This window comes from Primulina huaijiensis, chromosome 9 (assembly GCF_012295235.1).
Source record: "Primulina huaijiensis isolate GDHJ02 chromosome 9, ASM1229523v2, whole genome shotgun sequence".
In the NCBI taxonomy this organism is placed as follows: Eukaryota; Viridiplantae; Streptophyta; class Magnoliopsida; order Lamiales; family Gesneriaceae; genus Primulina; species Primulina huaijiensis.
This window is the reverse complement of record NC_133314.1, coordinates 5,226,821-5,247,735: the sequence shown is the minus strand read 5'-3', so window position 1 is coordinate 5,247,735 and position 20,915 is coordinate 5,226,821. Positions and strand designations below refer to the sequence as shown.

Sequence of the window (20,915 nt, the reverse complement as noted above, 5' to 3'; positions counted from 1 at the left end):
GAGGGGTAAAGGCTCTTAGGCAAAATCCCACATCGCCAAAGCACGGGAGAGATGCTGGGCATTTAAATGAGCGTGTAGCAACCCTTTTTGACGCGTTTTAAAGCCGTGAAGTCCTGGGCCAAAGCGAATGATTTCGCAACTGGGCTTGGCCGTTACAATATTTTTCTTTATTTGTAAAGACAATGGAAATTTATGAAATAGACTGGTATTTGGCTAATTGCTACGAGGCTTATTGTTATCTGATTAACAATGTCGGATTGCACTGACGCTTCGATCTCGGGGCGTGATAATCATAATTATGTATTAGTTCTAAAACAAACTTCCCATTGGGTGTTTGGTGAATGAGAATTTAATTTCTCCTTGACCTTGTTCCCGCTGAGTGTGTTTCTCCACCTATTTAGAAATCTATTTGGGGTCTTGTCATAATTGTATTATGAGATCCCATACTTTCTCTTGGTGGTTCATGGGAAGATGACCAAGTTATTAACGAAGGTTCACCCTCTGTTGTATTTATCTTCTGATATACGGCCTTGAGATTCACAAAATACTCTGCAAGGTTTTAAAAATCTTCAAGACCAATCATTTCTATAGTTGTCATCAGTTTAATTTCTTTTCTGAGACAATTTTAATCAGATTGATCATTTTTTTTCGTCGGTTAAAAGTTTTGGCATTACTTTGGCCTTCACTCTTTGGTGTAATAGTACCAAATAATGATTGTAACCTTACTTCTAAATCCTTTTACTAGAACTTGATTGTTGTTCTAGAGTTTGGATTATTATTTGAATATTCTTTAATTTTCTAAAAATTTCTTCTTGTTTTCAAGGATTTCCTCGATTTTATGTGGTACATAATATAGCTGATTGTCATAGTTATGTATCATCTTTTGGATCTCTCTAAAATCTCCGGAGAGTTTAAAGGAATCCGAGACTATTTCTAGGAACCTTGATGTGTTCTTTTTTGCACCTGATGTCTTACATTGGTTAGCTATTCTTGTAAATATTCGAAAATATTGGAATAAATCATGTAAAAATTTAATTTCGAACATATGTTCAGATTCATAATTTTTAAGAAAATCTCCTCCTCAAACATTCGATTACATAGTAATAATAAAAAATTGTATGTTTGAAATAATTTTAACTGAAATATGTAAAAATTTCTGCTTCAGTTATAACATAAATGATGTTTTTTTTTTTTTTTTTTTTATCATTTTGTCAAAATGGAAGAGTTAAAATTAAAATTTTAGGTCTCTGAGATTAAATCCTCAGTTTAAATTTGATATGATGTTTTTATCCTAATTTATTTTTATATTTTTTAAACATCAAAAAATATAATTTTTTTTTATTTTTTATACATATTTAAAATTTAAAATATATTATTTATTACATTATATTATTATTTTATATGATATAAAACGTCTGATCCAACCATCGAATTAAATCACTCAATTCGGAAGTCCAAAGAAATGTGTCGTGGCTGATCCTCAGAGTTCCTTAAAATCTTTCGTCCAACTCTTTCTTGGGCCCACGCTTTTCTCCCTCCTACACTGGTCTGTCCTTGCATTTCATATATTATGAACCCTTTCACCCTCAGTCTGTTTTCTGTTTTCCGTGGTGCTGAAATTTTGTGTTTTTTCAACGTATTACACTAATTCTACACATTGCTTACCTTTTTTTTATTTTAGATGAAGTTAATCTATGCATCAACGCATATGTTTCATATATTACGTCACGCCCCCAGCTAGTTCAATGAAAATATCTTGTGTATATTGCCTGGCTTCCTCTAAAGGCTGCAGAAGCTAGAAATCTGGCGATGTACAAATTGGCTTCTCGTGCATGTAGAAGTTCGAGCGCTGAGATTGACGGTACGCATAAATTACTGATTGAAGCGAATCAATATTTGAGTGGGTTGTTGAATTCCCGTGGATGTGATGAAGCTAGAAAAGTGTTCGATGAAATGCCCGTGAGGGATGTGTGTACATGGAATACGATGTTATCTGGTTATGCAAATTCGGGAAGGCTTGTTGAAGCAAGAAAACTATTCGATGATGCTCCAAAAAAGAGTGTAATTACTTGGTCTTCACTTATTTCAGGGTACTGCAAAATGGGTTGTGAAATTGAAAGTTTTGAATTGTTCTGGGAGATGCGAATTCAGGGTTGCAGGCCTAGTGAGTTCACATTGGGCAGTGTCCTTAGACTATGCTCTGTGAAGGGTTTTCTTTCAGGTGGTAGACAAATTCATGGTTATGCCATCAAGACTAGTTTTGATATGGATGCTTTTGTTGTTACTGGAATCATTGATTTGTATGCAAAATGCTTGCATGTTTTGGAAGCAAAGTATCTTTTTGAGAGAATGCAAGGTAGGAAAAATCATGTAACTTGGACTGCCATGATTAATGGGTATTCTTTAAATGGTGATGTTGTGGACGCAATTGACTGTTTCAGGGAAATGAGGGCAGATGGGGCTGAGGCTAACCAATATACTTTTCCAGGAGTGCTCACAGCATGTGCGGCTGTGTCTAATATTGAATTCGGGACACAAGTGCATAGTTGTGTTGTTCGTGGTGGTTTTGATTCTAATGTGTTTGTTCAAAGTGCATTGGTTGATATGTATGCAAAATGTGGAGACCTGAGTAGGGCTTGGAAAGTGGTGGAATCGATGCAGGATGATGATTTGATTTCATGGAATGCTATGATTGTTGGGTGTGTAAGACAGGATGTTCCGGGACAAGCATTATCTTTATTCGTAATGATGCATGAAAAAGGGATGGAACTTGATGAATTTACATATCCCTCAGTTATAAACTCTTTAGCTTCAATGAAAGATGAGAAGAATGGCAAATCTCTTCACGCTTTGGTTACAAAATCTGGATTTGATGGGTACAAACTAGTGAGCAATGCTCTTATTGATATGTATGCCAAACAGGATGATTTAGTTTGTGCATTTAAATTGTTAAATTTTTCTGTGGACAAGGATGTGATCTCTTGGACATCTGTCATTACTGGTTGTGCTCACAATGGACATCATGAAGAAGGTCTGAAGTTGTTCTGTAAAATGAGAATGGATGAAATGGATGTTGACCAAGTTGTCGTAGCCAGCATTTTGAGTTCAAGTGCGGAGTTGGCTTTGTTAGATTTTGGGAAGCAAGTGCATGGAAATTCAATAAAATCTGGGCATGGTTCGTCCTTGCTCGTTAATAATTCACTCGTGTCATTGTATGCGAATTGTGGTTGCTTGGAAGACACGAGAAAGGTTTTTGACTCGATGAAAATTTGTAATGTGATCACTTGGACGGCTCTAATTGTTGGCTATGCCCAAAATCGTAAAGGATTGGAGTCTCTTCATATTTATGATGAAATGATAGCTAGCGGGATAAAGCCTGATTTTATTACTTTTGTAGGATTGCTTTTTGCTTGCAGTCATGCAGGCCTTGTTGAACGTGGCCGCTATTACTTTGAATCCATGCAAAAAGATTATGGAATAAGACCTGGTCCAAATCATTATGCTTGTATGATTGATCTTTTAGGCCGATCAGGGAAAATGCATGAGGCAGAGGAGTTATTAAATAAAATGGACGTCAAACCTGACACAGCGGTTTGGAAAGCATTGCTTGCTGCTTGTAGAATGCATAAGAATATTAATTTGGCAAAGAGAGCTGCAACTGCCCTTTTAGAACTGAACCCTCGAGATTCTGTCCCGTATGTTGTGTTATCAAATATTTATTCATCAACTGAAAAGTGGAAAGAAGCTGCCGCAGTTAGAAAAAAGATGAAATCAAAGGGTTTGGGAAAGGAGCCTGGATGTAGTTGGATTGAGATGAATAGCAAACCACATATATTTACGTGTGAAGATCGGAGCCATCCAAAGGCGAATGAGATTTACTTGAAACTTGATGAAGTCTTAATGTTAATCAAGGAAGCTGGATATGTTCCTGACACTAATTTTGCTCTTCATGATATCAATGAAGAGGCTAAGGAATGTGGTCTTGCCTTTCATAGCGAAAAATTGGCTGTGGTTTTTGGGATCCTTTATGTTCCAATGGGGGCTCCGATTCGGATATACAAGAACCTCCGGGTTTGTGGCGACTGCCATAATGCTGTGAAGTTTATATCACAGGTTTATCAACGTCATATTGTTCTTAGGGATTCAAATTGCTTTCATCATTTCAGAGAAGGAATATGCTCATGTGCAGACTTTTGGTAGAAGTATCCACCATGACTGTTCATGTCATAAGCATGCAGCATGCAGTTATTCGATACTTGATCTCAGGAAGTTTGAGTGTGTTATAATGTGCACTTGTGCAAATGCATCTAGTTCTTGGTAATGTAAGNGGGGGGGGGGGGGGGGGGGGGGGGGGGGGGGGGGGGGGGGTTGTTCTTCTTTTAATGGAGGGATTTCTCTCGGCACCAGTAAAGTTCTTGAGGCATATTAAGGTCTTCTTTTCTGGAGGATACAACTGACATAATGGCAATGCTTAATCGTACACATCTCCCAAGGTTCTAAGTGTGCCATCTAAGGTTTGTATGTATGTGACCAAGATTTTAAACTGACATCTTAAATCGAGAAATCTGAAATGCCTGTAGAATGTTGTTAATGCAGATGAGCAAGGGAAATCAATGAATTCTCTGGGTGCAAGATTGTGAGCATGCTCTTAGTTTTGATGAGAAAAATGCTAGAGATTCACTTGAAATTCATCCAACTGGATGATGGCTAAGTCCATGCTATATTGCATAAAGTTCACCACACGAAGAGGAAGGCATTGGATTTATCAATTTGTGGTAGGTTCCTATATATGTTATTTGATTTCATTCCATTCCATTTCATTCTCATAATTTCACTCGCTGTAGTATAGATTCGACCACGAATGGTTGATGAGATATCGAGAATACGATGATGCTGATTCTGTATGCGTTCTTGATGGAGTACCAGAATCCCTTGATTGGGTGGTTTGCAAGTATTGATAAATAATTGGATTCTTGGTTTGTTTAGCTGCTGAAATGAGCTTCTCAGATTGACTCCACAACCCCTGCCCGTTAAAGTATTATGCTTGAATAACTGCACTTTAATTGATAAAATGGTCACATCAAAAACATCTTATAACATAACATCACACAAAAATTGAATTATTTTTAGATAAAATTTCAATAAATAATTATGAAAACCTTGATTGTTATCATTTTATCCAATAATTTATTATGGGTCGGCTGTTATAGTAAAAATCATTTAGTTTGAAAATATAATCTAACATAGTTCTTATTTTCAAACTCAATGACTGAAACTTATAATCAGAAAATATTATTTTGTGTAAACATTAGAAACATGACCAAATATGACCTATTTTGCACTTTTTTTAATCGCATTAAATTTAAAAAACTATATACAAATAATAAAAATAAAAATCATTCCTTGGTAGAAGTAGAAGGCTCAAGATTCACAGACTGGGTTTCTTCGTGGTGATCACCGAGAGACTGAGCAGAACTCTTCATAAATAATTTCTCATTCTCAGATAAGTCAAAGGCCAACTGCAAAATATCACCAAATTATAAGTTTTAAATGTTTTTGGTACCCGATATTGATGAGTCGTAAAACAGTAAGAGTCCTGTTGTTTGGGAGCAGTCCATTTTGGTTCCTTTAATCAATGAATTAAAGTCGGGGACCAAAACCATCTTTATTACATAAGTCGATCGAACTTTTTTACATATTTCAAAAAACAGTGACCAAAACCATTTTGGATCCAAATAATTAGGCTGAAAAGATTAACTAATCCTAAATAATTTTTTTAGCAAAAGTTGAGAAAATATTCCACAGGTGACAAATCCAGTGCGTCAAAAACAGTAAAAAGAATAATGAACACTGCAAAAGCCAACTTACAGCTTGTTTGGATGAATCTTGAATTTTGGAGAGATCCATATGCTGATCCTTCTGTCTCTTCTTTTCTTTAAGAAGAATAACAGAACATTTGCATATGAAAAACAGAAGCATCAAACCCAAACAAAGCACTGAAACGGATTCGACCACGATAACTGCTCCAAAAGCTACAACATAATAGCAGATTGAGACAAGTGAATAACAGATGATGTTCAAGAGTTTGTTAAGAATGCAGAGAGTAATGCTCGTATTAAAAATTTTCAACTTACTATGTGCTGCAAAAGAACTCATGGGCCTTTTCCTGATCAGATTCACGTTAGACTGTACAAAAAGAGACGACGTCATCATTGCATTGCAATTCGGGTAGCATCCATGATTTCCTAGATCATTCACTGTCACCGTCAAGACAGCACCGTGCTTGCCTTCCTGAAATATAAAAGATCTAAGGAAATTGGTCGAGTTTAGATATAAAAACAGTATGTACTGAAAAGGGTCCTGCAAGACATACATGAAACATTAGTTGTTCCATTATACTGTTAAGTTCTTCGATTGAACCACGAAATCTGATAGCTTTTGCCTTTACCAGGAAATGCTTCGATATGGTAACAAATGTTTGCAGTGGCTGCCATTGATAACTAGATTTCATTTTTATTTCTGTTGAACCGATTAGTTCGGCAGGAAGGCTCGTTGACAGGAATCCAGAACTGACTTCTACAGAAGACAGGAGCAGAAAATGAGACCTGTTGCCTGAACATCATTACATTAACCGGAAATCAGGTTCTCGCATCCGAACATTATAACTTCTTAAAACAGTGTAAGTTCGGTTGTTCAGGATGTTACCGGGAAAATCCACAATATCTGGATCAGTAACAAAGTCCAACTTGACACTTTGTCCACCAAAGATTAGTGCTCCATCACTCTTTTCCTCCAAGATAAGATATGATGGTAGATTTATGACAGGTGGATCGTTGATAGGCTGTACATAGAGGGGAACGTCTATAGTGTTCTCCCCATTCCTGTTTTTGGAAGAAATTCGAATAGCATCGGCGCCGTAAAAGTTTTCTTTGCTAACACGCATGAGCAACACAATAAAAATGAGTCAATAGAAAGCACGGCAAACAGTTAAAAGACGTGTTAGGTGGTGGTTTAGGAAGGGTGTACTACTAACAGGCATACCCAAAGTATTTGATGGATTGAAGAGCGAAATTGATTGAATCAAGACAGCCTATCAAAGTAAGCCCATTAGCATTTCCAATGTCTCTTTGGATAGAAAATTCATAGAATTTTGGTTGAAACTGCATTAGCATAGGAGATAGCAACACAATCCCATTCTGTGCACTGAGAGTAACCGTTATGTTTTCGGACATGTCGGAGTAAATAATCTCAAATCCAGGGAAACCACTACATAAAGAACAAGACAGACATTATTCCGTTACGAATTCAACCTTGGATTTAGGGATGAAGATGAAGTAAAAGCGTCACCTTACCCAAATGTGGGACTAACGGCATCTTCTGTAGCTTGCAAGTTCATTGGAATAGAAACCAACTGAGGTGGTATGCAGAGAACAAGTAAATTCACAGCTCCAGAAGCAAGATTCCCATTAACATCGGCTATCGTGTACAAGAAAGAGTCGTTCCCATGAAATCGTTTATATGGTGTGTATCTAAAGAGGTGCCCGTACTGCAGAAGCGAACCATGATCTGGCTGCCATGTATTATACATATATCAAGTGAATTTTCGAAGGAACAACCTTCTACAGTTTATTTATCAGTATCTTATGAAGTTTTAAGTGACTTACCTTTGTGTACTCGAAAATGCTTGCATGACCACCAGCAAAATAATCATTTTCAAGGATGTTGAAAGCAACCGATTCGTCTTCCCACACAGAAACGGTATCATTATAAACTTTAGGGAAATATTCACCTGAAAGAAACAAGATAAGTAAGTAAGAAAATCAAGATCCATGAATGTAGCATTTGACAGAACTTACTGTTGTAAACATTCACCCCAAAAGGGCAAGGCCTGAGATGCTCTTCGTCATACCAAGCACAAATCTCATATGTGCCAACTTCTTTTGCCTGGTAACTAGCGGTATAAGTTCCATCATTATTATCCGAAAAGTTCCATGTCATAACGGTAGATTTGTCGATTGAAACAATCTCTAATTTCAACCTTGCCTGTTCTGATAGTACAGGATTGTAGTATGAATCCTTGAGTTGTACAACTATTTCGTTATTAACCAGTCTAGGTACTTTTGTTGAGCATTTTACTACTTCTGCAAGCGACATGTTAACCAGACCTGCAGAACCCAACAAAGATGTATCAATAATCTGTATATGCAGCACATCTTGCTATTAATACATTGCAAAATCTAAATGTACCTGCACTTACTTCCTTTCTAAATTGATGCCCACCATTTAATTGAATATTTCCACAAAATACACTGATTTCGTAGATACCGCTTTTTTCGGGTCTGTAAATAACATCAAAAACACTAGCCTTGGGACTTTGTTTTCCAGAAAACTGCATAAAAAAATCCATCGTTAACACGCATTACTCTGTAGCATACTATCTCAAGAAATAAAAATTGTACATCACCTACATTGTTCACTGCTGCATTTGCAACCTGCATAAGATCAAAATCACCTTGATTGGGTCTTCCAGAGGACATGCTTCCTGTAGTAGATCAAATTATGCTTCTGGTAAAGGTAATGAAAAATGTAACTGTGTAAACTAAATCTTTATGATTTCTACCATTGGCAATCTCCCTTGTTAAAATGATTGGATGTAAAATCTGGGAATCAAGTTCATGCACAATTCGGACTTGAAGGCTTTCCACTTCAACAGGAGAAGGATACAAATAAGCATCCTTCAAGAAAACAGAGAACTTTGCTATATCACCAGCAACAGAACCATTTAAACCCGATCCATTGACTATGCTGTTCATCCCATCACAATAGCCTGCCAAAGTCGAGCATTAGGATAAACAAGAAAAATGAATACAACAGAAAGAGAACTTAAAAAGGAGCGGGCTGTAGCACCTATATACACAATGAAGTCATAAGGCATATTGAAGATGAGTGTACTGTGCTCCTTGTCAGATATCACGAGTGTGAAGTTTCCTGGCTCCTCTAAGCTGAAGGAGAATGATTGAATGCCGGGCTCAATTTCTTTGAAGCGCAAATCAGCAATGGGCATAGACAAATTCGTTCCCTTCTCGATAACTTCAATATCAAATTCATATAATCCTGATACCAAGTTTGCATATTGATCATATTGGTGTATGAAAGCTTCCATCTTTGAAAATAATTGAAATAAATTCGTTTCAACATTCCATTTAGCCACACAGCTGTTGATATCCAGTATTCCTGTAACAGTGGTATCATCATGGATTCAAAAAATCTAGGCCTATCCAAAAAAAATGAATTCGAAAGCGCATTGATGCTAATCAAATCTCGCATTATTAGATTCACAAGCATGTTAATAACCTGGATTGACAGTGAATGCCAATGGAGAGCCCTCCAAAGCCTGTTTTTCGACTTCTACATGAAGTAGGAGGCTTCCAGCAGTGGCTGCAACAAACTCGATGCTAATATAACCTTGAGTATTCCACCCTTTGTTGGTTACATTAAGCACATCTGCCGGGAGTCCTGAAGTGGTCAACGCGAACAAAGTGAAGTTGAAAAGGATAGGCCCTTCACTAGATGAAGATACATTATTTCCAAATGCATCTTTTGGGAGGATCAACATTTCAGCCATAGTTCCGGCTATAAACTCGTCGACTCCATCCTGCCAAGACAAAATTCCGGAGGCTGGATACATTCTACCTTCAAGTTTAAAGCATGAGCAAGGAATTATATTGCTGATACAAGATAATCATATGGAAATTAATGGGTTCGTCGAGAAAATTTTAAAAACCTGGAGTAACTCCGAAGTGCAAAGAAGAATCCAACACCCGAAAATGATGATCAGTGATCAATACATTGAATGAACCCACCATAATAGGAGTAAACGAAATCTCCCAATCCTTGATTTCACCACCAAAATTCAAAGAAACGCCAGAAATGTAACTGCTGTTACCAATCTTATCATTCACTGTGATATTCGGATTGAACGGAAACTCGTACTTTCCACTCTCATATATTCCAAGAACTATTACTCTAATCGTTGCAGTGTCGCCCGCCACGAACATGCAGCTATTGTTCAGCCAACTGAAAGCGAAAAGGGGCATTGGTGAATTATCTGCAAGGAACAGAGACATTTTTGAAAGTCGAACCATTCATATTTTCACATAGAAATCTTGATTAGTAAAATGGGATGTCGTAGAAATGCATGAATTAGTACCTGATTTCGAGGAATGAAAGAGAATGGAGGAGATTAACGATATGATCGGAGAGAGCAGAAGAATTTTGGAAGCCATTGATGGGAAAAAGTTCTGGAGAGATTCAATGCTACTGTTGGAGCGGGAAAAGATTTGTGCGAGTGATTATTTTTTTCCAATTTCTTGAAATTATATATTAAATTTATGGGAAATATTGCTGAAACTATTATTATTATTATTATTATTTAGAAATTCAGATGCTTAGGTTGGTTTCTGTGGAGAAAACTGCTATATTGGAGTTTATTCCCACGTTCAAACATCAAATTACACAAATTCAAAAAATATTTTTGCGTCAAAATTATACTCTACGGTCCACTAATTTGTTGGATTTTGAATTTTTGTCTACTATTTTTTCAGTTTAGTTTTGATACATTAACTTTTATTTTCAACTATTTTGGTTTTATTTTTGACGTGATAATAGAAAATACTGATCTGATATCGAAAAATATTGATTTGACATCGAAAATTATTAACTTGTCAGATGTTACATCAACAATTAGACCAAAATATCCTAAAATTAGAAGTTAATATACTAAAATCAAACATTGAAGACTTAATAAACAAAAACCCAAAATTTAAAAAGTGAATAGACCAAAAAATCGCTAATTTTATTTTTATATATTTTGAATCATTATTTTAAGAGAGATCTTGAACAAGAAGAGGCTATTTTGCCATCAACTCCGGGGTATTAATTGCATCTGCATGTCTGGCTAATAAAGAAACAAAGAATTGTGGCCAAATTTTCCCTTTACAAAATTCAAAGTATTTTCCTGGTATCGGGCACATTCACCGGATACATATGGATTCTGTCACTCCATGCATTGGTTTCATCTCCCTCAATAATATTACTGCCAACACATTTCCACACCGCACTGTTACACTTGAATCCACTCCCAAATGCAAGCTGCCACACCCTCTCCCCTTTTCTTATCCTCCCTTTAGCTTCCATATAGCTTAGTTCATACCAAATTGACGAAGAAGAAGTGTTACCAAATCTGTACAGAGTCATCTTCGAAGCCTCGACGTCTTCCGTCTTCAGCTTCAGCCTCTTCTCAATCGCCAGAATCACAGCTTTCCCACCAGTATGTATGCAGAAATGTTCAAAAGCTTGTCTGAAATCCGGTATATAAAATCGACCCTTGTCCAAAATATTCATCTTTTGCAGAAATAGAAACATGACATACCGAAATTGTTGCGAAAATGGCAACACCTTAGGTCCCAATATTGCCATGTTTGCCTTCATTGCCTCTCCTGCCACGCTTAATATGTCCTTTGAAATAGATACTCCAGTTTTATTCGCGTGGTCTTCTTCTTGGTAGATACATGTATAAGATTTATCATCTCTAGCTATATTCGTTCGAACTACGTGTTGTAACGTATATTTCGATTTCTTTCTGTCTTGACATCTGTTGGACATTAATATAGCGGCACCCCCCATTCTGAACAAGCAATTGGAAAGCAGCATCGAACGGTTCGTACCGGTGTACCAGTTCATGCTCATGAACTCGGTGCTCAGAATAAGGGCCAGCGAGTTCCTATGAACCCTTAAAAGATCTCTAGCTAGACCTATAGATATGATTCCAGCACTGCATCCCATTCCAGAGAGGTTGAAGCTCATGATATTGCTTCTCATTTTGAACTTGTTTACGACCATTGCTGTAAGTGATGGTGTGGCAGAAAACGTACAAGAATTTATGATCAAAATATCTATTGCATTCGGGCGTATGCTGCTTTTGTCCAAAAGTTCATTGACAAGGGAAAAGATGACCGTTTCCGCCTCATCTTTGTTGAATGAAAGGGACTTGGTGATGGGAACTCGGAACAAGGATGGGGCGATCGACGTTTCGTCGCTGAAGCCTGATTTTTCAAGAACTTTGATCTGGAATGCCACACTATCATCATCGAACTGGTCGTCCAGCTCGATATACTCGGCATATAACGACATCGGTGTACGACAAGAGTAGGGGGGCTTGTAGCAAGTGTAATCGAGCAAATATATCACGTTTTTCTTCCCGAATATGTGATATAATAAGGCCACAACCAAGATAAAGCACACCCATGCCCATATATGATTATCGTTAATTGCAAGATCACAAAAATAGGTGTTTTGTGAAGATACTGCCATTTGAAAGATGGGTTTCGAGTTGTGTTTTATGATGAATTTTTACGAGTTATATTGTTTGGAGATGAGAGTTGTTTGGTAGGCGTGAAAATGGAGGGACATGACAAGCACTCATATTGTGCTTGTTTCAAGGGGATATTCTGCACGAAAGGGGAATTCTGTTTTGGAGTCATGTTCTGCATTAATCGATTGAATTATTATTATTATTTTTATCTCACCGCTTAATAGTTATTTTCCTCCATTTTGTTTGTCACTTTTCTTAAAATCTCCCTCTTCTGTTTGGTTTGCCAAATTCATCACAATATTCGTCCCTGCCGTCAACTCTCGGTTAGTTTTTTTTCAAAAAAAATTATATATACAAGTTAGTTTTTAATAGAGACCAAAAAGTTAAGACTCATTTTCGTCCCTTATGTTCACCATTTTTCCTAAAACAGTATGTTGGATGCAATAATTATTCCTGCTTGGTAGAGCGATCGAGCCGTGGTGTTTGAGTAGTTGTACAGTTTAAAAGATTTGAGTTGCACCATTACCACCAGCTATAGCTTTTAGTAAAGCGGCAAGCGCTCGGTCCTACAATTGGTATCAGAGCCAAGGTCACGGGTTCGATTCCCATTGATGGCAAGGAGTGCAATTATTGGGATGGAGGTTGTTAGGTGCAATAATTGTCCATGCTTAGTAGATCAATCGAAACGTGATGCTTGAGTTACTGTACGTTTTAAAAGATTTGAATTGCACCATTACCACCAGCTATAACTTTTGGTAAAGCGGCAGACGCTCGGTCCTACATAGTCTTTGTCACACCCCATGCCCGGGACGATTGTGACACCGGGCATTGCTATCAAATTATACATTCGAAAATGACAAACATGAGAAATAGATAATTCCAAACTAGTTTACTAATCCCATAATGATCAAATACATTCTTTACCACTTTAAAAGCTAAAGCAATAATATAAACAATGAAATGCAAAAAAAAAAAAATGCAACGGATTTACAGGTAAATAAACTAAATAACGACAACACATCGATCTTCTCTAGCAGTCTCATAACTGAGTTTGTCAATCTTTTTCAATACGTTCTTGTTGGAATATTATAAGTTTCAGAATTTGAAAAATTAATCTGTAAGAGAACTGAAGAATCTAACTGATCGAACAATTGAGTAATCGTAACTGAAGACTTCGTTTGAACTGAATTGGAAAAACCTTATCAATTGAAGTCTTCGTAACTAATAGGACATCAGTTAGAACTGATAATGTCCAGCTGAACTGATCGGCTGATCAGTTGACTTCTAATCAGTTGTTCATGTCATCAGTTGAAGTACCAACAGACAGACTGACAAATCGTACCATAGCAGAACAGATGAATCAGAACAAAACAGTCTGAATATCTCGTACTATTGTAAGATAAAGTAACCAGATGATGATTCAACGGATATTTGTCATTTAATGCATTCAATACGATCGTTGAGATCAAAGATTATATATAGCTGATCTAATGAGTTGAAGAAGGCTAGTGAAATCACACGAAAAATCAAGCTACAATTTTCAATCAGTTGCGATACTTTTCACGAGTATTTTCTCAATTTACAGATCGCACACTCAAGTTCTAAATTCATTATATTTATCAGCAGCATTTAACGCTACCAATTAGAGTGTTTTCAATCAGTCATTGTAAAAGAGTTTTTAGGCTAAGAGTTTCAGTTTGGTAGTATGTAATATCAATTGAAGTGGATTATTAAAATCTATTGTAATATATCAAAGTCTTTTAGTAAAAAACTATCCTTGTGATAGAATGGGTGATGTAGGAGCATTTGAAATCTCCGAACATCCTTAAAAATATGTGTGTTCATTTCAGTTATATTATCAGTTTTACATTACACCATCCTTCGGTATTCAGTCTAATTTCACACTTTCATCAGTTGACTTATTTATATTGACAAACAAGATTTTAGGATCAGTTCCTCAAAGAACTGATTCATATTTGGAAAATGATTCAAAAATCCTAGGTGTTTATTCAAACCTCTTTCTAAACATTTAAACTCCCTTAACCGATCCTATCAAGTGGTATCCGAGCGGTTAATCTTGTCTTGAATACTTTCAAATGCTCAAACTGATAAAGATCATCATGTCTTCATTCAACAAGATTTCCATGTTCTCCAGGGAAGAGTTTGATGATTGGAAGATAAGAATACAGACTCATCTAACTGCTCAGGATGATGACATGTGGTATGTCATAACAGATGAACCCATGAAGATCATGAAAACCAACACAGCTGTTGCTAACCGATGAAGCACAACATCGAATAGAGAAGCCAAGAAATGAGTGGACTCCTGAAGATAAGAGAAAGGCTAACTTGGACAATGTTACCAAAGACATCATGTATAAGACTCTCGACAAAAACACATTTAACAATAAAATGTGTAAATTAGCGAAGGAAATTTGAGAGAAGCTGATTCAACTATGCGAAAGAAATGAGTAGACAAAAGAAAACAAGCTATCAGTTGCTGTTCAAAAATTTGATAACATCAAGATGAAAGCCGAAAATTCGATGGTTCATTTTGATGAAAGAGTCAGCATCATAGTGAATGAACTGAATACACTTGAAAGACTGCACTCCAATAAAGAGATTTCCCTGAAAGTTATGCTTGGTATTCCTAAGGAGTGGATGTTAAAACCATTGTCACGGGGAATCTAAAGATTTGAACAAGGTGAAATACATGATCTATTTGCAGATCTAAAAGCCTATGAATTTGAGATGCAAACCAGAGAAGGCGAGTCAACAATTCGACCAGTTATAACTGTTCTAAGCGCACTAAAACTGGAACCACAGTTGGACAGTCAGCAATGAAATGTCCTTGCTTTCCACAGTTGAAGCAAGAGTTTGGTTCTTCTTTAAAATTGTTTTTCTGATAATGTCGTTGGAATGAACCTTGGTTTATTCTCATGAATTTACCAAATTTATTCAAAAATAATGACATGGCGTCATTACTTAGCTGATCTTCAGTTTTCTTAACTGAACTAGTTGGTTCCAGTTTGATAGCACTAAGAGCAGATTTGATTATGGAGTAGATGGCTCTCCTTATCTTGTCTGCAATTCAAACTCATAGGATTTTAGATCAGCAAACAAATCTTGTAACTCAAACTTATTCAGGTCCTTTGACTCTCTCATAGCCATGGTCTTGACTTCACACTCCTTGGGTAGACCTCGAACCACCTTCAGCGCAACTTCTTTGTTTGAATACAATTTTCCAAGTGCATTCAATTCATTTATAATGTCGCTGACTCTTTCATCGTTCTCTCGTTCATGGACTTTCTAGTCTTCATTTTAATATTGTCAAACTTCTGAACAACAACTGAGAGTTTATTTTCTTTTGTCTGCTCATTTACTTCACACAGCTGGATCAGTTTCTCCCAAATCTCTTTTGTTGTTCTGCACATCTTTATTTTACTGAAAGTAATTTTATCCAATGTATTGTATAGAATATCTTTGGCCACATTATCCAAATTGGCTTTTCTTTTATATTATGTTGTCCATTCTTCACGTGGTTTGTCAATGCGGTGTGGTGCACAATGAGCTATGGCAACAACAGTATTTGCTTTCACTATTCTCATTGGTCCATCAATTATGACGTACCACATATCATCGTGTTGTGCAGCCAAGTGAACCTGCATTCTTATCTTTCAATCATCAAAATCTTCTCTGGAGAACATTGGAATCTTATTGAAGGAAGACATAGTATTCAGATGTAAAGATGGAAATATTCAGAAACAAGATTCAACTACTCTGATACCATTTGTTAGGATCGGTTGGGTGTGATAAAGTGTTTAGAAGGGGGGGTTGAATAAACACTTGACAAGTTTCACAACTTTTCGATGGATGAATCGGTTTAGTGATAAACTGAATTCGGGAATCTTATTGTCAATGTCAGTCAGTTAACTAATGAAAGTGCGGAAATAAACTGAATAACAAATAGAATAAAACTGAGAATAAAGAACTCAAGATTTGTGGAAGTTCGGAGACTTCAAAAGCTCCTACTTCACCCCTTCTATCTTAAGGATATGATATTTACTAAAAGGCTTTGATCTATACAATACTTTGTACAAACCCGCTTCAGTTTAGACTTAACACTGTCAAAACTAAAACTCTTGGTATCAATATAATTTTTATCAGTATTCAACTGATGTAATTTCTAAGCACAACTGATCTTTAAAAGATCGAATATTACAATAATGAATGTTTGTGCTTAACCTCTAAGTATAGCCTGAAAGCTATGAATAAATCTAATAAGCGAGAGCTTCTTATAACTGATTTTTGAAAGCTTTTAACTTAAGAATGAATGTGCGCGCAAAAGGTTAGATTGCGAAGGTTAGGTGCTTTCTCAGCTAATCTTCTCAGCTATTTATAGGCTTTGCTTCCAACGGTAACATTGAATGTGTTTTAATCTTTATATCCGTTAGACACATCAACATTTTTTTGACAATCGTACATTGTAGCTTTTCTGATATGCGGCGTTCTCACTGTAGGTTGCAGTCTGCTCTTGTACAAATTGTCGCTTGATAGCTACGTTCCTTAACTGATGACGTGTCAGGCTGATTTATCAGTTGACTCTTTATACCCGATAGGATTAACTGATTAATGTGTAACTGATCAATCTTAACTGATCGTCCAGTTGATTACACAGCTTCAGTTAGCTTTGAACATTTCAGTTGCCTTTAATAACTTGCATATTAATCTTCAATTTGGGCAACTATCAGTTACATATATTCAGTTCAATTATCTTCAGTTGTCTCATCAGTTTTCAATCTTTTCACGCTTAATTTGTCAAACTCCGAAATTATAATTCCAACAATAAGATTGTTCAAATGGTCAAGGTCAAGTGGCTAAATCATTCGCAGGAGGAAGCTACTTGAGAAACCGAGTCTGACATGAGGAGTCACTACCCGGAGTTATTCGGTGAGTCTTAATTTCGATGACGAAATTTTATTTAAGGGATAGATGAATTGTAAGATCCAAAATGTGATAACGTAATCTAACTGCAGGCAAATCTAAGAAAAATGAAAAATGTTTAATTAAATTATTTTAATTACATTAATTAAAACATGTAAAAAATATGGTTTTCTATTAAAATGCATAAAACTGAATTTTAAGGGTTATTCGAGCGTGACCGAGGAAAGGAGAACGAGGACTGTAAAGGAAAAATAATTTTATTAAATTATTATTTTTATTATTTAATATATGATATAATTAATATGTAATTTTCGAAAAATGGTTTTTTTTATATGTTTTTAAATGTCGAGTCATATTTTAAACCGGTAATCGATATTTGACGAAAATAAGGACTTTTTGGAGACTCGATTAATATTTTCGAAAACTTTCCTAAACGAAATATTTTTCATTCATTCCAATGGGTCTATTATACTAAAGTTATTAGACCCAATTGTCTACCTTATTATTAATACCTAAGCTTTGAATTTTCCAAGCCTTAAGTTCCGCTACAACTCACACACACCACCTAGGAAACCTAGGGTTTCCCTCCCTAGTAGTCACACGCACACACCCACACGTCTAAGGATTCTACACATCAACTTTGAAGGGTAAAAACAAAGCAAGGCTTCCCCTGTCTCTCCGACAACGTACCTTCGCGTCAAGACTCGAATATTCGTGCGTGAATCAGGCAAAGACTTATTCCTTCTTTTCTCATCATTCATGCCATAATACATGTGATTATAATTGTTTTCATGAAAAATCTGATGTCCTTTTCATATTTTCTTTTTTTGTGATATATTCATGGGAAACTTGAATTTCTTGCCATATAATTTATGATATTGATGTTGTACAAGAGGCTGCCAGGTTAGGGATGATAGGGGCTCGATTTAGGGGCGGTCAAGGGGTCTTAAATGGGGCTTTGCAAGGCTGGAAAAGAAGGGAAAGGGGTTGCACGAAATTTGGCTGCAATAGAGCTAGGGCATGCGATTTTGGAAAATAAAAGAGGGAGGCCGTGTGGGTTGATGTCCAGGCAAGGGGTTGGGCTTGTGAAAGTTATAACATCGAGCCATGGTGGTCCACACATGGCTAGAGGGGCTCGGTAGGGCGGACACACAGCTAGGGCACGTCCTAGCTGTTGCCACGCGCAAGGAAGATTAACCATGCACGTCCTCGTGCATGGCTCGTTGGGTTGGTCCAGTAGAGGTCCTAGGGGTTTGGTCTTAGTCCTAGAAGTGTTTAGGGTCTGGTCTTGTCGATTTGGGGCTAGGATCGAAGGACTCATGCATTGTTTAGGGCTAGGGATTGTTGGATTAGGGCATGAAAATCCAGTAGGTTGCTATGTGTTTCCAAGGGTTCTAAATGGCTTGAATTAGGATGAAAAGGGGTTGGTTAGGTGTTAGTAAGCTATGGTGAAAGTTTGGTTAAGTTTCGGGATGACTCGGGTTAAAACCGGAACTTTGATTCAAGTTTAAAACGAATTACGGAATTTAGTCAAGGGGCTTAATTTTACGTCTTAGAAATGTTCATGGGTATGTTTTAAGGTGTTATGATAATTTTGGATGGATTCGGGTCGAATTTTTAAGGTTCGAGTGTAAAATGGGAAAACTAGGGTTTCATGGGCAAAACGATCATTTTACACCTGAAAATGTTAGGAGCCCTGGTAGTGTTCTGAAAGCTGCAATGAATGTTAAAATGTTTATTTTGAAATGTTATAGAATTTTATGATGGAAAATGATAAATGCTAAAAAACGTGTTGCATGCTTGGTTTAAAACAAAATGATATTTATCCATGTATTTTATAAAGTGATAGAAATGCTAAACATGGTTTGAATGAAGTGACTTAATTGTGACGGTAAGGAAATGGAGATTCGTGAGGGACAAAGCCCTAGTGGAACCCGTTTACGAGACAAAGCCCCGTGGGAACTCAACATCGAAGTTCCATAGGCCAAGGCCCAGTAACGGAAAAGTTGTTGCTGGTGTCCCCGTCAACTATAGGCCAAGACACATAACAGAAAAGTGGTTAATGTTGCCTCGCCGTCTGGTACCATGATTTATAGCTAAGATTGATCAATCGACCGAAGGATGAAAGGATTGTCACAATTAATGAACGGGTTTCAGCCCAAGGGAAATGTATATTTATATGATGAAAATAAAAGTATATGATGAAAAAAAAGCTATAAGTATATGCATGTTCATGATAAAACTATTTTATTTAAAGTATTTTTCACTGTTTCATGTGGATATATACGTATTACTTGTTAATATGGTTAATGTTTGCTGAGTCAATAGACTCACCAGGTGTGAATGATGAAGGTGAGAATATTTCCGTAGAGATAGGAGTGTTTGATGATTGAACAAACTAGACTGATGGTGCATTAACCCGAGGACCTTGCTAGTTTCCGCACAATTATTTATTTTACAGTATTTTAAAGATTTTCATGACGTTTATGCGTATGAGAAGTTTTTGAGAGGATTTATGACGTTCAAATTGCTTTTGAAAAACACTAGTTTTAGGTTTGGTTGGATGTTTACGATTTTATGACTTTTATTGCAGTCACTGAGTTTTGAGTAAAATAGATGATGAGTTTNTGTGTGTGTGTGTTGTTTGGCCGAAGCCTTATTATTTTTTAAAAAAAATTCTAGTATATTTTAAAGAAAAATGAATTAGAAACATTTCATTTTAAATGTCAAAACTAAACATTTTAAACTTTTACTGAATCTTGAGTTCGAGAAAACAATACTCCAACAAAATCAATGCTCAAAATTCAAACCAAACCAGCATAGGTTTCACGGCTCAAACCAAACCATGACTAGAGGGATTACACAAATTATTCAACCAACCAATGGCTCTATTTGAGATGTCAAGTGTCCATCCATCGATTCCTTAAATATAATCCTAACGTAGGACAAATTAATACAGAGCCAACTATTTTCCTTCAGCTAGTAATATACATGGAACATAAATTTCTCATTCACCCACTAATCAACCCGGCCATGATATATATCCAAAAGTAAGGACGGTCTCACGAATCATTATTCGTGAGACGGATCAACCCTACCAATATTCAAAATAAAAAGTAATATTCTTAGCATAAAAATTAATACTTTTTAATGAATGACCCAAATAAGAGATCCGTCTCACAAAATACGATCCGTGAGACTGTCTCACACAAATTTTTATCTATATCCAAACAATTTTTGTTTTGAGTATACATATCTGACTTAAATTTTCCATCAATTAATCTTCCCGTGCAACTAATAAATATTTAAACAAGGCTACCTACCTAAACGGAATCTTCCCAAGATTACAAGTCAATCTTTACTTCTTGTCAGTTTTTTTGTTTTATTTCGAAAATTTACAAATATACTTGCAGCTGTATTCCACGTTTTCATTGGTCCTTTAGTACAAGTCAATGAGTGCAATTTGTGGACCACATAGCATAACGAAAACTCCAATGGCAAGATTTTGGTGACTGATTATTAAATAATGAAAGAAAGATTCACAGTAGGGAATATTTAGATCAAGTTGCAACAACTTGAACCCTTTCTGATATATATA

General features: G+C 36.3%; 3 protein-coding genes across 3 annotated transcripts; 1 reads left to right on the top strand and 2 right to left on the bottom strand.

The window, feature by feature from the left end:
- Positions 1 to 1,457: 1,457 nt before the first annotated feature.
- LOC140984856 (pentatricopeptide repeat-containing protein At2g01510, mitochondrial) lies at positions 1,458 to 4,348 on the top strand. The gene has a single exon (XM_073452526.1). The coding sequence runs from the start codon at positions 1,810 to 1,812 to the stop codon at positions 4,198 to 4,200; it is 2,391 nt and encodes a 796-aa protein (XP_073308627.1). The 5' UTR covers positions 1,458 to 1,809; the 3' UTR covers positions 4,201 to 4,348.
- A 934-nt stretch (positions 4,349 to 5,282) lies between these two features.
- LOC140984855 (protein GAMETE EXPRESSED 2) lies at positions 5,283 to 10,335 on the bottom strand. Its single transcript, XM_073452525.1, has 16 exons — positions 10,211 to 10,335; positions 9,785 to 10,108; positions 9,355 to 9,693; positions 8,908 to 9,234; positions 8,621 to 8,827; positions 8,469 to 8,542; positions 8,248 to 8,389; positions 7,857 to 8,165; positions 7,665 to 7,789; positions 7,353 to 7,570; positions 7,042 to 7,266; positions 6,706 to 6,932; positions 6,374 to 6,612; positions 6,135 to 6,291; positions 5,869 to 6,032; positions 5,283 to 5,519 (listed from the first exon to the last, which is right to left on the bottom strand). The coding sequence occupies exons 1-16, from the start codon at positions 10,284 to 10,286 to the stop codon at positions 5,397 to 5,399; spliced, it is 3,276 nt and encodes a 1,091-aa protein (XP_073308626.1). The 5' UTR covers positions 10,287 to 10,335; the 3' UTR covers positions 5,283 to 5,396.
- Positions 10,336 to 10,976: 641 nt separating this feature from the next.
- Positions 10,977 to 12,417, bottom strand: LOC140985340 (probable 3-ketoacyl-CoA synthase 21). Its single transcript, XM_073453172.1, has one exon. The coding sequence runs from the start codon at positions 12,370 to 12,372 to the stop codon at positions 11,005 to 11,007; it is 1,368 nt and encodes a 455-aa protein (XP_073309273.1). The 5' UTR covers positions 12,373 to 12,417; the 3' UTR covers positions 10,977 to 11,004.
- Positions 12,418 to 20,915: the final 8,498 nt, after the last annotated feature.

What these genes read in the sequence shown, in the direction of transcription:
- LOC140984856 (XM_073452526.1), top strand. Translation starts at nt 1,810, where the DNA reads ATGTACAAATTGGCTTCTCGTGCATGTAGAAGTTCGAGCGCTGAGATT.
- LOC140984855 (XM_073452525.1), bottom strand. Translation starts at nt 10,286, where the DNA reads ATGGCTTCCAAAATTCTTCTGCTCTCTCCGATCATATCGTTAATCTCC. An exon ending in TGACTTCATTGTGTATATAG is followed by an intron (nt 8,828 to 8,907) that starts GTGCTACAGCCC and finishes CGACTTTGGCAG; the next exon opens with GCTATTGTGATGGGATGAAC. An exon ending in AGATATTGTGGATTTTCCCG is followed by an intron (nt 6,613 to 6,705) that starts GTAACATCCTGA and finishes AATGATGTTCAG; the next exon opens with GCAACAGGTCTCATTTTCTG.
- LOC140985340 (XM_073453172.1), bottom strand. Translation starts at nt 12,372, where the DNA reads ATGGCAGTATCTTCACAAAACACCTATTTTTGTGATCTTGCAATTAAC.